The 12,440-nt window shown below is 56.4% G+C and overlaps 1 protein-coding gene across 2 annotated transcripts; it reads right to left on the reverse strand.

Annotated features, from left to right (window-relative positions):
* Positions 1 to 234: 234 nt before the first annotated feature.
* LOC308635156 (myomesin-2-like) lies at positions 235 to 12,135 on the reverse strand. 2 transcript variants are annotated; one of them, XM_081269431.1, is made up of 7 exons: positions 12,056 to 12,135; positions 8,123 to 8,240; positions 6,836 to 6,985; positions 2,521 to 2,659; positions 2,244 to 2,401; positions 1,103 to 1,195; positions 235 to 426 (listed from the first exon to the last, which is right to left on the reverse strand). In XM_081269431.1, the coding sequence occupies exons 2-7, from the start codon at positions 8,227 to 8,229 to the stop codon at positions 330 to 332; spliced, it is 744 nt and encodes a 247-aa protein (XP_081125557.1). In that variant the 5' UTR covers positions 8,230 to 8,240; positions 12,056 to 12,135; the 3' UTR covers positions 235 to 329. The 2 variants fall into 2 exon arrangements, with proteins under 2 accessions (XP_081125557.1, XP_081125558.1); XM_081269432.1 differs by having other exon boundaries at positions 240 to 426; positions 8,153 to 8,240.
* Positions 12,136 to 12,440: the final 305 nt, after the last annotated feature.

Consider the following 12,440-nt stretch of genomic DNA (forward strand, 5'->3'; position numbering starts at 1 on the left):
TCGTAACACTGGCATGCCTCTGCGAGAGCCCTCTAGGTGGCTTAGCCGGGTCCCCTCACCCCCAGTGCCTTCCTCACTCTTGCTCAGGCTCTGCCCCATCCTGCTTCCCGCCTGCTCGGGCTCCGGCTGTCCTACAGTGCACACCACAGATCATGCACATGTGTGACACTCACACACTTGTGATGTGTGACCTTGGACCTGAGTTCCACAGTCACTGCTGGGCTGTGGGGAAGTTCAAAGCTCTGCTGCCTCCTGACGATCACCTTCATAAGAGAATGTGCTCAGGAAGGGCTAAGGATTCATCCAAGTCATGGGGAACCTGAGGTCTTTCACCTCCAGGGCAAGTGTGCACTGTGATTACAGTAATGAAGCCGTCTCATTGGTTTAAAAAGTGACAGTTGCACCATCAGATGGTGTCCGAGAGGGCTGTGGGTGGAAGAAGAGGCATGTGACATTCTGATGCTGTGTGAAAGGTCAAGCCTGGAGGATGGGCTTTGGTGGCCAGCATACCCCAGCATTTAGCATAGCACAGGGCACACCATAGGTTCCCAGTGAGTAGCACAGGGACGGCACAGCTCGCCGCTGGAACAACAAAGTGTCATGAGCTTCTGTGTGCACATGCCATCTGTTGCTGTGTGTGTGTGTGTCTCTGAGTCTGTGTGTCTCTGTGTCTGTGTGTGCTGTGTCTGTGTGTGCTATGTCATGTGAGAAAAGACACAGCTAGATGCACAGCAAAACACTGACTGAACGGTGGCCGTGGGCACAGTTTTAACATAATCGTCTGCACCTTCTACAATTGTTTAGTGCGTTGCGAGGGAAGGCGACCAAGGCCAGTCCACTGGGCAAGGCCTGAGCTGAGGGTCGTGTCTCAGGCCTGGCAGTGAGGCAGTCTGCTGAGCAGGGGTCCTCAGGATCGCCCTGCATTTTGGTGAAGCTAGGAGACTAGGTTGTGCTCGTTTTCCGTAAACCACTTCTGTCTTTGCTTCCGGAATCTGTGTGCTCAGTCCTGGCACCAGGGCCAAGGTGAGGCCCTGCCTTCTCTTGAGTTTGAACAGATTCCAGAATGCAGTCCCAGCGTACACCACCACCCACAGGTCCTTACCTGTTGATCTCCAGAGTGTGCACACCATACTTGCTCTCAATCCGGTACTTCCCTGGCTCACCTGCCTGGCAGATCAGACTGCCATCTTTGTACCTGGTCAAGGAAACCTCTATTTTAGTTTAAAGGCAGACTTGTCTGCAACCTTTCTCAGACCCCACACTGCCCTCTAACGCAGATCTGCTCTGCCAATGCCTGGCCCCTTCCTCAGCACCACACAGGGGATCCAGAAGGCATGAGGTCCATTTTTAGTTTGCTTTTTACATATTTTATATTTTTATTTTTATTTATTTATTTTTCAGTACTGGGATTGAACCCAGGTGCACTCTGCCATTGAGTTACCCCCCTTTTTATTCTTAACTGTGAGACAGGGTCTCACTAATTTGCACAGGATGGCCTTGAACTTGAGATCCTCCTGCCTCAGCCTCCCAAGTAGCTGGAACACAGGCATGCACCACTGAGCCTGGCTCTGTTTGGGGTTTTCTTACAGGCTGTGCTGCATCATTAGGGCTGTCCAGGCAACCTCTGACCTGCAGAAGGCCACCTCCAAACATCTGCTTGAGCCTTGTTAGGAGTTCAGAAGTTCATTTCATTAAAAAAAAAAAAAAACTGTAGCTTGTGCTAGCTAGGTTGCAGCCTGGCCTATCAGGCTGTGTTCCTGGAGCCCGTGGGGTGAACCCACAGCACTGACCCATGGCCAAGGAGGGCCTCCCCTGAAGGGCAGAACTCCCTGGGCCTCTGCCTGACACCTGACGGTACTGACCCACCAGGGAACGCACACACAGATACTTGGTTTTGCAGCAGATGTTGAAGCAAGCAGGGTCTGTAGGGGGTGAAGATTCAGCTCTTCAGTTCTCAAGCTGATTCCTACCATAGGGCAGACCCGTGGGCTTGGCGCCCAGAACCAACAGTGGTGCTGAGGCCAACTGGGTAAGAGCGGGGCTTGCAAACACAGGGCGTTATAGGGAACTGCCTTCAAAATGCTCTGGAAGATGGGCTGAGTCAACGTCACTAAACGCCAGCACATTATTAAATGGAAACTTTGTGAGTTCCTGTTAACCTGTCTCCACCTCGTGCTTCTCCAAGCACCCTTCCTGGAAGGAGACACAGTGGGACCTTGTCCCTCCACAGCAGAGCCCCTCACCATTGTACCACGGGCGTGGGGAAGCCATGCACAGTGAAGCAGAGCCTCACGGACATCTTCTCCCAGACGGTGTGGGACCTCAGCCGCACCAGGATCTCAGGGGCCCTGCTCACACGTTCCTCAAATGCGTGTCTCTCCCATGCCGTCTGGTCCTCCACCTGCCACACAGGAGCAAGAGTGGTCAGGGGCAGCGCCGCATGGCTAGGCGCCAGGCACTCACCACCTGGAAGGAGGCGAACTGCGTCCACCCCGCTTCCCAGACCTCGGCTCCTCCTACCATGTGCTGCAGGGCATATTTGTCCAGCTTGTCCCGGGCCTGGGACCTCGCCAGGTGCACGTTCTCCTCCAGCTGGGCCAGCTCACTGAGGAAGCGCTCCCGCTTGGCCTTTCCATAGGCAGCCACCAGGGACTGGTACCTGCAGGTCCAAGAGGCTGTGTTAACGTCAAGTGCAGAGAAGACCCGGTGGGCTGACTGGCCACAGGCCCTCCTGGATGCCCAGAGTGGGACGCGCCACCTGCACTCATTCTACCTCTTTCTTTAAGAGTGTATTTTGGGGAAGAAGTTGTGAAGAAGAGCATGTGTGTGATTTATGAAGAGAACCAGGCAGGAGGGACAGGCGCAGGTCTTCTTGGGCCATGACAGGCCCGACTGTAACAGCTGGCTACGTTCTAGAGACCTGGAGCAGCCATGGCAAACGCCACACTCACACCTGGCCACCTTTGGCACTGGGGAGCTGCGTGTGCTGGTTGGAGACTCCAGAGATCAAGGACTGCTGCAGGGCCAGAGGGTGGGGGGACCGTCCTTCAGGGAGGGCCGGCCCCTGTTCTCATGTCCACAGAACTCGTGCCCAGCAGGCACTTAATAAAGACGGTGCCACTGAAGCCAAGAGGTGGCCTCTTCCTTTGATGAAGCAGAGGTCTCAGCTGTCTTCTGGGGAGATCAGCAGCTGCTGGACGAGAGCCGCTTCTGTGCTGGCTCTGACATGACTGACGCCTGGGAGTGCAGACCAGTGTGGGGGCCTGGTCTCCTGCGCAGGCTGCGGTCTCTGGACCCATGTGAGACTCAGCCTTTAAACAAACAGTTAAGAAAAAGTCTGTGTTCCAGAGAGGATAAAGCAAAAGATGTAGAGCCTCCGGTTCATGAGGATGGAGAAGTGGCTGAGTGCTCACAGCCGGGCTTTGTGAGCCCCTCCACTCCACCTGACCCCACGGCGCCAGGGATGTCCTCAGAACCAGGCCCTGCGTCCCGACCTCATCCCCGTCTTCATCGGGCACCCCCCTGGCCCCACCGGAATCGGCCGCTCTCGTCACCCCTGGGGACTGCATCCCACTCACAGAAGTCTCCCCACTGTACCCTCCTGTTGAAACTCGGTCCTCCCACGAAGCCCCTCCTCGCCCCAGCACTGCCCACGGGCCCCAGAGCTCTGCCAGTTCCTCTGTGGGCTTTATGAAGACAGCCTGTGTCCTTTGTCCTCCTCCGGAGGGACCTTTCCTGCTACTGTCCCCAGTGAATGCCCGCACTAGGACTGGGGGGACTCTGGTGCCCGTGGGGTGGGGCGGGTTGTGTGGGAGCCTGGGAAGGAGAAGCTGTGGAAGTCAGAGTTGGTGCTTTGCCATCAGAGGTGGCACCAGGCCCCAGAGCCAGGCCACCAGAGCTGAGGAGCCCTGTGCCCAGGGGTCGGGAAAGTCACCCAGATCAGAGGCGACCATGGGTGTCCTGCACCCAGGTGCAGGCTCCCGTCCAAGGCCCTTCCCACCAACCCATGGGCCTGACACAGGTTGGCAGCTGCCCAAACCCCAAATAAAACTCAGACTGAGTGCTACGCACTTGAGATCAGGATTCCAGAAAATTCCACAGCTTCTTCACACAGAGCGGGACACACAGCCAGCCTCACTTGGCCCATGTTGACAGGCCTTCCTCGTTGCTCCTGACACAGGCCCCAGTCCCCCGCCCAACTCTGTCTCACCCAGACGTGCTGGGCCCCTGTTGGCCCATCAGAGGACACCTCCTCACACCAGGCAGGCTACTCCTGGATCCTGAATGCTGACTCCTGCTTCTCCTGGGGCTTGCCCACCGTCGGCTCCCAGGGCCTCTCCCGGCTCATCACTGCCTGCTTCCTTCCGCGCCTCTCTCCCTGCAGAGCGCGGCCTTGGTCCTGAGCATCCAAGGTGTAGGTCAGTGGCACTGGCTTCACAGGTGCCTGAGACTCACCCAGGCAGGAGGATGCTCCTGCTCCTCCCTCCTGGGGCCAGCTCTAGAATGTGGGTCTGCAGAGCAGGGAGCATGCGCCTTTCCAGTCCCAGTGAGTCCCTGAGTGACAGGGAAGGGTCAGAAGTCCTGCCTGCCTCCAGGGTCAGGGCAGGCCCGGGGTCAGGCTCCAAGCGGTGTGAGCCCTGCCCCTGCTCTTCAGACTAAGCACAGAGCCCAGGCTTGCTCTCCACCGAAGGCACCGCCTTCACAGTTGTGGTTCAGGACGAACGTGGGTCTGGAAGTTCCTCCCCCATCCACCCCCGCTGGGCATGTAGAGAAAGTCTCTGCCCATCTGCCACCAGCTGAGCTGGACTCTGGCCTGTGGGAAGAATTAACCAGACATTGCCTGTGCGTTCACTCTAGAGGGTGAGCCCCGTAACAGCCAGAACTCGGGGGCCATCCTTCACCAGCACAGAAGCGAAGGCATCTGAGGGCACTTCTGGTCTGCCATATCCCTAGGACTCCTGAGCGCCACACAGAGCACAGTGCCCCTTCGGCATCGGGCTTGGTTTGGGGGAACCCGGGGCCTCAGACACCCTGAGCTGCCGCCCCATCACTGGGCTACTTCCCCAGCTCTGTTCTGAAGTTCAAGACAGTCTCTTGCTAAGTCTCTGAGGCTGGCCTCAAACTCGCAGCCCTCCTCCCTCAGCTGGGACCAGAGGCCACCGCGGGACCCAGTATTTGTTTCACATGAGCAGCAGCATGACCCGAGGGTCCCTGGCTCCGCCTTTGTCCAGATTGGTGAACTGTCATCTGCGCGTAGGTAAGGAATTCAGCACTGGGATAACACCTGGGCTAGTGTGTGAGGTGAAGTGTGAAAACAGGGCACAGTTCACTTCACCTCTCAGCCCCCCTCACACAGGAGCACAGTGAGCATCCGAAGGCCCCGGCAGCTCATCAAACCCCCGCCGCACACACTTGCCTCCTAAGGAGGCAGGATCACTGTCCAGGTGCCTCACATGGAAAAGTGCATGTGGGATCTGAGAGTGGAAGGCTACACGGCCAGGAAGAAGGACAGCAGGATGGGGGTCAGTACAGGGCCAGCTCCACCATGTCCACATGGACAGCAGCCATGGCCATATGCTCACCCATGGCCCTTCCCGTGGTGAGCTACCAGTGGGAAACCTGAGGAACAGGAGCTCATGCCCTAGGTTCAAGGTCACACGGAAGAGCAACGGATGAAATAACATGGTACAGCTCACGTCTTCTCTGTCCAGTTCCGAGAACTTAAATATAGATAGAAGAACCCTTTTATTTATTTATTATTTTTTTGAGAGAATTTTTTAATCTTTATTTTTTAGTTTTCAGCGGGCACAACATCTTTGTTTGTATGTGGTGCTGAGGATCAAACCCGGGCCTCAGGCATTCCAGGCGAGCGCGCTACCACTTGAGCCACATCCCCAGCCCCAGAAGAACCCTTTTAAAAACAAACCAAGCAAGTTTAAGTTTTAAATACTTAAAAATGCAGATTGTTTTTGTGTCTACATTTTGAAGTGATTCCTTAATAAAAGAAGTTTTCATTTGGCAATAAAATCCATCTACAGGGCAAATTTGCCAAAGACGCTTAAAAGGTAACTCCAGGCTTTGAAAATAGGAGCTTGTCTTACAGCTACCTATTGGCTGATTGAACAAGTCACTCCATCACAAAACAATTTTCAGAAGGAGCCATGTTAACCCAGTCTCGTTTTTCCTTCAGGCTCGGTGTTGTCCACAGACATAGAGAAAATCCTTAAGCAAGAGTAGGGAGCTGGAGGGAAATATCACGGTGTAAAGTATCCATCTGTTTATTTTGTTCTTTAAAGACCAAAGCAATGCCACCAGCCATTTTTCCACACCTGGGATTAGTTTTAGGACTGACATTGTACTCCGTCCTCTCTTTCCTATGACAATCTGTCCACTGAGACAACTCCACAGAAATGCAAAGTACGATGATTTATAGACCCTCTGGCCTCCAGTTTCCACTGGGACAACTGCTCAAGCCCTGGCTCCCTCTTTGGAAGATGACCTTGCTGGGATCAGCCACTGTTCCTTACTAGCAGAGAGGCTGGGAGTGGAAATTCAGACTCCATCTCCGGCGGTCAGCTTGGCCGCCCCAGAGTGAGCAGACAGCTCCTGCAGAGGCCCTCCAGCCCCCCTGGACCTGAGCTGCAGCCTCCAGGCTACAGAGCAGGAGACTCCCCCAAGCAGCCCCTGCTGGGATTCACAGAGTTCACGCAGCAAAGGCTCCAAGGCCAGTCCCCTATGGTGACCTCTCTGCACGCTGCCCTGGGTGTCCAGCCTACAGCTCACTGAGTCTGCTCTGACCACACTCTGCCCAGCCGTGGGGCCGCTGGGCAGTTACCTTCTTTCATTCTTATGCTCCTCCTCCGAGGTGCTCAGCCGCTTGGCACAGAGCTGGCAGGTTGTCCCCCCGGCCAAGGTCTGGCCAGATGCCCTCTGTGCGGATGACTGCTGCTTAAGGGACTTCTGGGATGACCCGGAGGACGCCCTCCTGAAGAGACATTGGTAACAATTACCTGTCCCGGAGATGGTTGACATGCATCCCAGCAGACACCACTGGCTTTTCATACACCCCAACCGTCCTGGCAACGCACACATGTGCACACAGAGCGCACTCCCACACATGCACGCACTCACATGCACATACTCATACACAAGTGCACACCTGGGGCACACCCACATGCACACGTATCCTCTCCCACATGCGTACACATGAGTACTTGCACACATGCACAAACCCTAACCTGTATCACGTCCTCTCTCCCTCCACATCCCCCAAGTCAGGTCCCCCCATCTCCCTGGGTCCAGGGCCAGTCACTGCCTCACACACACCCTCACACACTTGCCTGAGCCCCTCTGGGTCTGAGGCCATTCCCTGCAAGCTAGTCACTGCCTCCCAGGGTCCCTCTTGGATCAAAGTCCTGAGTATGTACACCTCAAGGATCCGAATCTCCCTGAGGCCCTTAGGAGGGGCTGCAAATGTTTGACTTCTTTTGTTACAGGGGATGGCAACTCAACAGGAGTGCCACAAGTGATCTAAATATAGGGTGTTGGTGACATGTGGCAGGACCCACAGCTCAGTGCCAGGCCAGAGGTCTCTTCCTCCCTTCTAGCCAGCCCATTAAAATCACAGAGATGCTGCCATCAAACAGCATGGGACAGGCGTGTGCCACTGCCCAGAGATGTCCTAGAGGCTGCGGCCAGCTGCATCTGCAGGAGTACAGTCTCCTGCCGCAGGAGTACAGTCTCCTGCCGCAGGACTATCTCGATGTAGAGAACCATTGGCATTGGCTGCACCTGCCAGTATTGTTCCATTGATCTCAGTCTCTCTGCTCTGTAGTTGGCAGACTTTCTAGATCCTACTTCTAGAAGACACAGAGGAAGAGCAAAACTGATGAGCTGGTACCAAGAGTCCCTGGGGTCATGGTCTCCACCAGGGGCTTAGCACCAGGCCCAAGGAACCTGCAGGATACCGTGCAGTCACACAGAGGACATGTGCACCAGGGGACACTGCCACCCCTGCTCTCCCACAAGGCAGACATCACTGGGGTTGGGGGATGAATGCTTCCTACCCCGACACGTGGGCCCCGCAGGCAGAAGCGGGCATGTCTAGCCGGCGGCGACTGACCTTTTGGAGGCATACTCGTGCAGCAGGTACCTGGTCTGAGTGTCACGGTAGGACTGGTCAAAGTGCCTCTGTCTCTTCTGGTAGAAGGGCAGTGCCACCAGCGACATGGTGCGTGCTCCTGGGGAGGAGAGCAAAGTCAGCCCAGCTCTGTCTCCTGGGGAGTCGGCCTGCTGAGGCTTCTGCATTCACATCTGCATCATGGGACATGCACTCTAGACACAGCCCATGGGGGAGCGAAGCAGACCTCACAGGTGCAAGTCATGGGGGCCTGGCGTCGGGAGCCTGACGCACCGCCCTGGGCCCCATCTCCTCTCTTGCTTTCCTCCACCAACACTGGAGGATGGGGCTGTCTGCCTCGTCCGACTGTGAACTCCATGTTTATAGAGCACCTAGTGTGTTCATGGCCCTGTGAAGAGCAACGTGAGTGCTAAGGAGAAAAGCAATTGAAACAGGGGCTGGGCTGGGGCTCGGGTAGAGTGCTCACCTAGCCTTACGAGGCCCTGGGCTCGAACCTCAGCACCCCGCACAGATAAATAAATAAAATAAAGGTACTGTGTCCACCTACAACTAAAATAATTAAAATATTAAAATAATTAAAACACATATCGAGAAGTCAACACATTCTTGGAACACAAAAGGAGAAGAGGCGGAGGCCGGGGAGGTGGACATACCCTGGGAAGCGAGAGGAGAGGGCAGCCGAGAGGCCGGGCAGCAGGGAGCACAGAGGCCAGGTGGGATAAGAGGTGGCTGGCCGGACAGCGGGGGGATCTGGGGAAGGAGGGAGCCACACACAGGCAGGACAGCAGTGCAGAGGGCCTCTGTGGGGAAGCTGTGGTGTCCACTCAGGGCAGGCTGGAAGAGGCGTCCTGGTGCCTCTTGTGTTTACACCGACATTGAGTCAAACTTCCAGTGTGTTTGCCCAAATGTGGCCCACATCACAGGACAGGAGGTGCTGTCCCCAACAGGGAGTGCCCACTGGCTCCACCACGCTCTGAGGAGGAAGACGCCCATGTCTTTAGGGCGAGGACCGGCACCCTCTCACTGTTGGAACGCCTGACCATCTCCTGCACCATCAGCGCTCGACCTTGCTGACTCCACCTGACGTGTGCTCCGGTGACCTAGAAGTCCCCAAAGGCTCCGTGAGTACAAGTGGGGCACAGCTGGGGCTGAGCTTGCTCACTTCACTTCACAGTGAGGCACAGACTCGCTACAGGTGTCCCCCAGACACCGAGAAAGGTGAGGCATGCTTCGCCGCATCTGTTCCCAGATTTGTCCTTCTCCTCATCAGGACATCAAAATCAGGAGCCACCAAGTGCTCTCCACATGCTGTCACCTCCCTGTACAAGTTCACCCCGGCCACTGGGAGCACCTGCCACGTGCTGTCCAAGCCCAGGTCCTGGAACCACTGGACCTGAAGGGGGACCTCTCAGAGCCTCTGGCCCTGCAGCAACCCTGACCCAGGCACTGACCCCTGCGCCAAGCTGCCCTGGACTCCACTCCTCCTCAAGCTTCTGCCAGCCAGACATGGCAGCAGGACATCAAGCCATGTCCAGGCCTGAGCACTTCCCTGCTGCCGAGGCTCATTCCTCGGCCACCTCCTAACTCAGAGCTTCCCTGGCTGGGGTACCTGCCCTCCCGGCACTGTGTGTGGCGAGACCCGGAAGCACCTTCCTTGAGCTCCGTGTGGGCTCCGTGGTGCAGCGTGGGCAGGTGTGCGTAAAGCAGAGGGTCCTCAAGAGAACGTGCCCGGTGCCACTGTGCTGCCAGGCTGGGAAGGGGCCCTCCGCCCCTGCCACCCTACAGAGAACCCGGCCTTCCTGCAGAAGAGGTCTCAGCTGTGCTACGTGTCGCACATGTGCCCCCCAAGGCCAGGAGAAGCCTCTCCTCAAAGGGCAGGTCTTGGTGGAGCCCATGGTGCAGGGCTGTTGAGAAGCCCGACTCCCCAGGGACCTGGGAGCGGAGCCCTCTGTCACTCCGGGGCCCTGCTCCATTCCCTGTAAAGACAGAGAGCTGCACTAGGTGGCAACTAGATCCCTGAAGCCCCAGCCATGTGTGTGTCCACCGCCATGTTAAATAACACTGGTGGAACCCTGCCCTGTGTGAGCTGAAGGTCCCCAGGAACACCACCCACCCAGGTCCCGCAGAGCCCAGGCGTCAGCTGGTCTTCTGACCACTCCCGGCCACTGTCCGACTCGGCCTAGCTCTGGGGCCACGCACAAGTGCTCCCCACACGACTGGGGACTTTGACATCACCATGAAACCCAAGCCTGTGCTGGAGCCTGGGACTGAGGTCTGGGGATGCCTGGTCCTAAGCCCTTCCTGGGAAGAGCCCTCTTGAACTCCTCTTTCATGCAGCCAGGCACCGCTTCAATTTGCAAAGACATTTCAAGTTCAGAGCCGTTTATTTCCATTTGGTGAAAGAAAGTATTGATTCTGCAGCTGAAGATGTGGAAGTCCAGAGTCACACCCAGAGGGAAGGCCACTCAGGGGGGAGAAAGGCAGGGGTTTGGCACTCGGAGAGGCCCTGGTGACTAAGCCCTGGGGTCCTGTGATGGGCGTTCTCCTGTGCCTCCACCCCGGGAGTTACGTGGACCAGTGATCTTTCCAAACTGGTTATCAAAAATCATGACAGCACAAAAGTCCTTAAAAACATAGGGGTCAATCAAATATAGCTTGATGTCTGATCTCTGGCAACTAAATTTTCCAGAACTCCTCCAGGAACCTGCCAGAGCCAGAACGTGAGCTCCAGGAGTCCAGCCTCAGAGCTACAAAGTCCTCCTGCTACTGAGAAGTCTGACTAATCTCACCCTAATGCTTGAATAGGGCAGAGTCAGAGAAACTGGATCCCACACTGCCTCCTGCACCAGCTGGCTCTTCAGCAACCAGGGAGCCACCGTGTTGTCACGGGCATGAGAATTAAATCAACAGTTCTCAAAATTCCACAGTTCCACCTGCAGAGTCCCCTTGCTGGGACCAAGAACGGCATGTGCATTCCCACAGATCCACTGCTGACCTGCTGACAGTGACACTCTATGCCCCTCCAGAGCACTCACATCTTACCAGTCTTTGCCCAGTTTGCCACTTGGACAGCTCAAGAGGTCAAGGTCTGGGCACCCGGGACTGAAAGCTCCTCCAGAGGGAGGAAGGGGCCGGTTGGTGCAGGGAGTGGGCAGCCACCAGCAAGTCAGTGCCAGGCTCCCGAGAGGTCTATCTGAGGACCCTGTTTACGAAGACACCTCTGAAGATGTGTACGCCACGTGCTCCAGGCTCCTATCTTCCTTGAACTCAGTCAGGAAAGAATGTGAGGCAGGGAGATAGGGAATGTCAGCTGCCTCTCTCCTGCTGGCTGTCCTGCCTGGCCTCAGGCACAGCTGCCAGCCCTCTCCTTTCCTGGAAGACTAACTGCCAGCCCTGCAGAATGCACAGCTCCTCACAGGGCTGAGCAGGCAGCCAAGAGGACCTGGAGAAAACCTTCATCCAGAGCCAGCCTCTCGAGTCCCTCCGGGAAGCGGCCACCCCTGGGTCTAAGCCAAGTGACCCTCCTCTCCCTTCTTCCTAAGAACACCTCCCCTTTGCTTCATACCTTCTGCAACTCTGCCCTCTCCTCCTTTTCATTTCTGAGACCCTCGTGACAACCAAAGGTGTTGGTCAACAGAGGGACATCCGTGCAATGCTGCAGATTGCAGAAGAGACCCCGCTTCTCAGAGGGGTGGAGAACAGCATGGCAACACAGGCCAGCACTTGGGAGCGAAGAGGATTCGTGGAGCACAAAGCCTCGCCACAAAACCCAGACCCCCAAGTGGATGCTCTGCTTCCCTGAAGGGAGTCTTGGACAGAGCAGCCTGGGAGACCTCACTGGGCACTAGGTCCACCCCAGTGTGGCTCTTCCCCCAAAGCCACCGCCAAGCAAAGGTGAGACGACGGGACACTTACCCAACTACAGGAGGTGACAGAGGAGAGAGGCTCTTGCCGCCCGGGCACCTAGCTTTCCAGGCTCTGGCTCTGGAGCCCCATCCTTCCTCCTATTTATGGCCTGAGGAGGTGCTATATTTAGGCACATGGGCCTGCCTCTCCCAGATGATAGCCGCATCATAAATCACTGGCCTGGTCTCAAGAGGGAAACGCCTGGCTGCAGGAAGTGTGAAGTGTCCATCCTGCGCCCCAGCATGCACTCTCATTCCCAGGAAGCAGGGGGACTATCCGGCTGCTGACCACAAAGGATAGCCACTGACTTCCCTCCAGGTGGCTGTCCACACTCGCCTGTCTCTGATTAAGTGCTCAGTCCTCTTGTGCTGCGGGGTCCCTGGCACGTGCACCC

Source organism: Spermophilus citellus (assembly GCF_964194105.1).
Source record: "Spermophilus citellus genome assembly, chromosome: 16".
Taxonomy (NCBI): domain Eukaryota; kingdom Metazoa; phylum Chordata; class Mammalia; order Rodentia; family Sciuridae; genus Spermophilus; species Spermophilus citellus.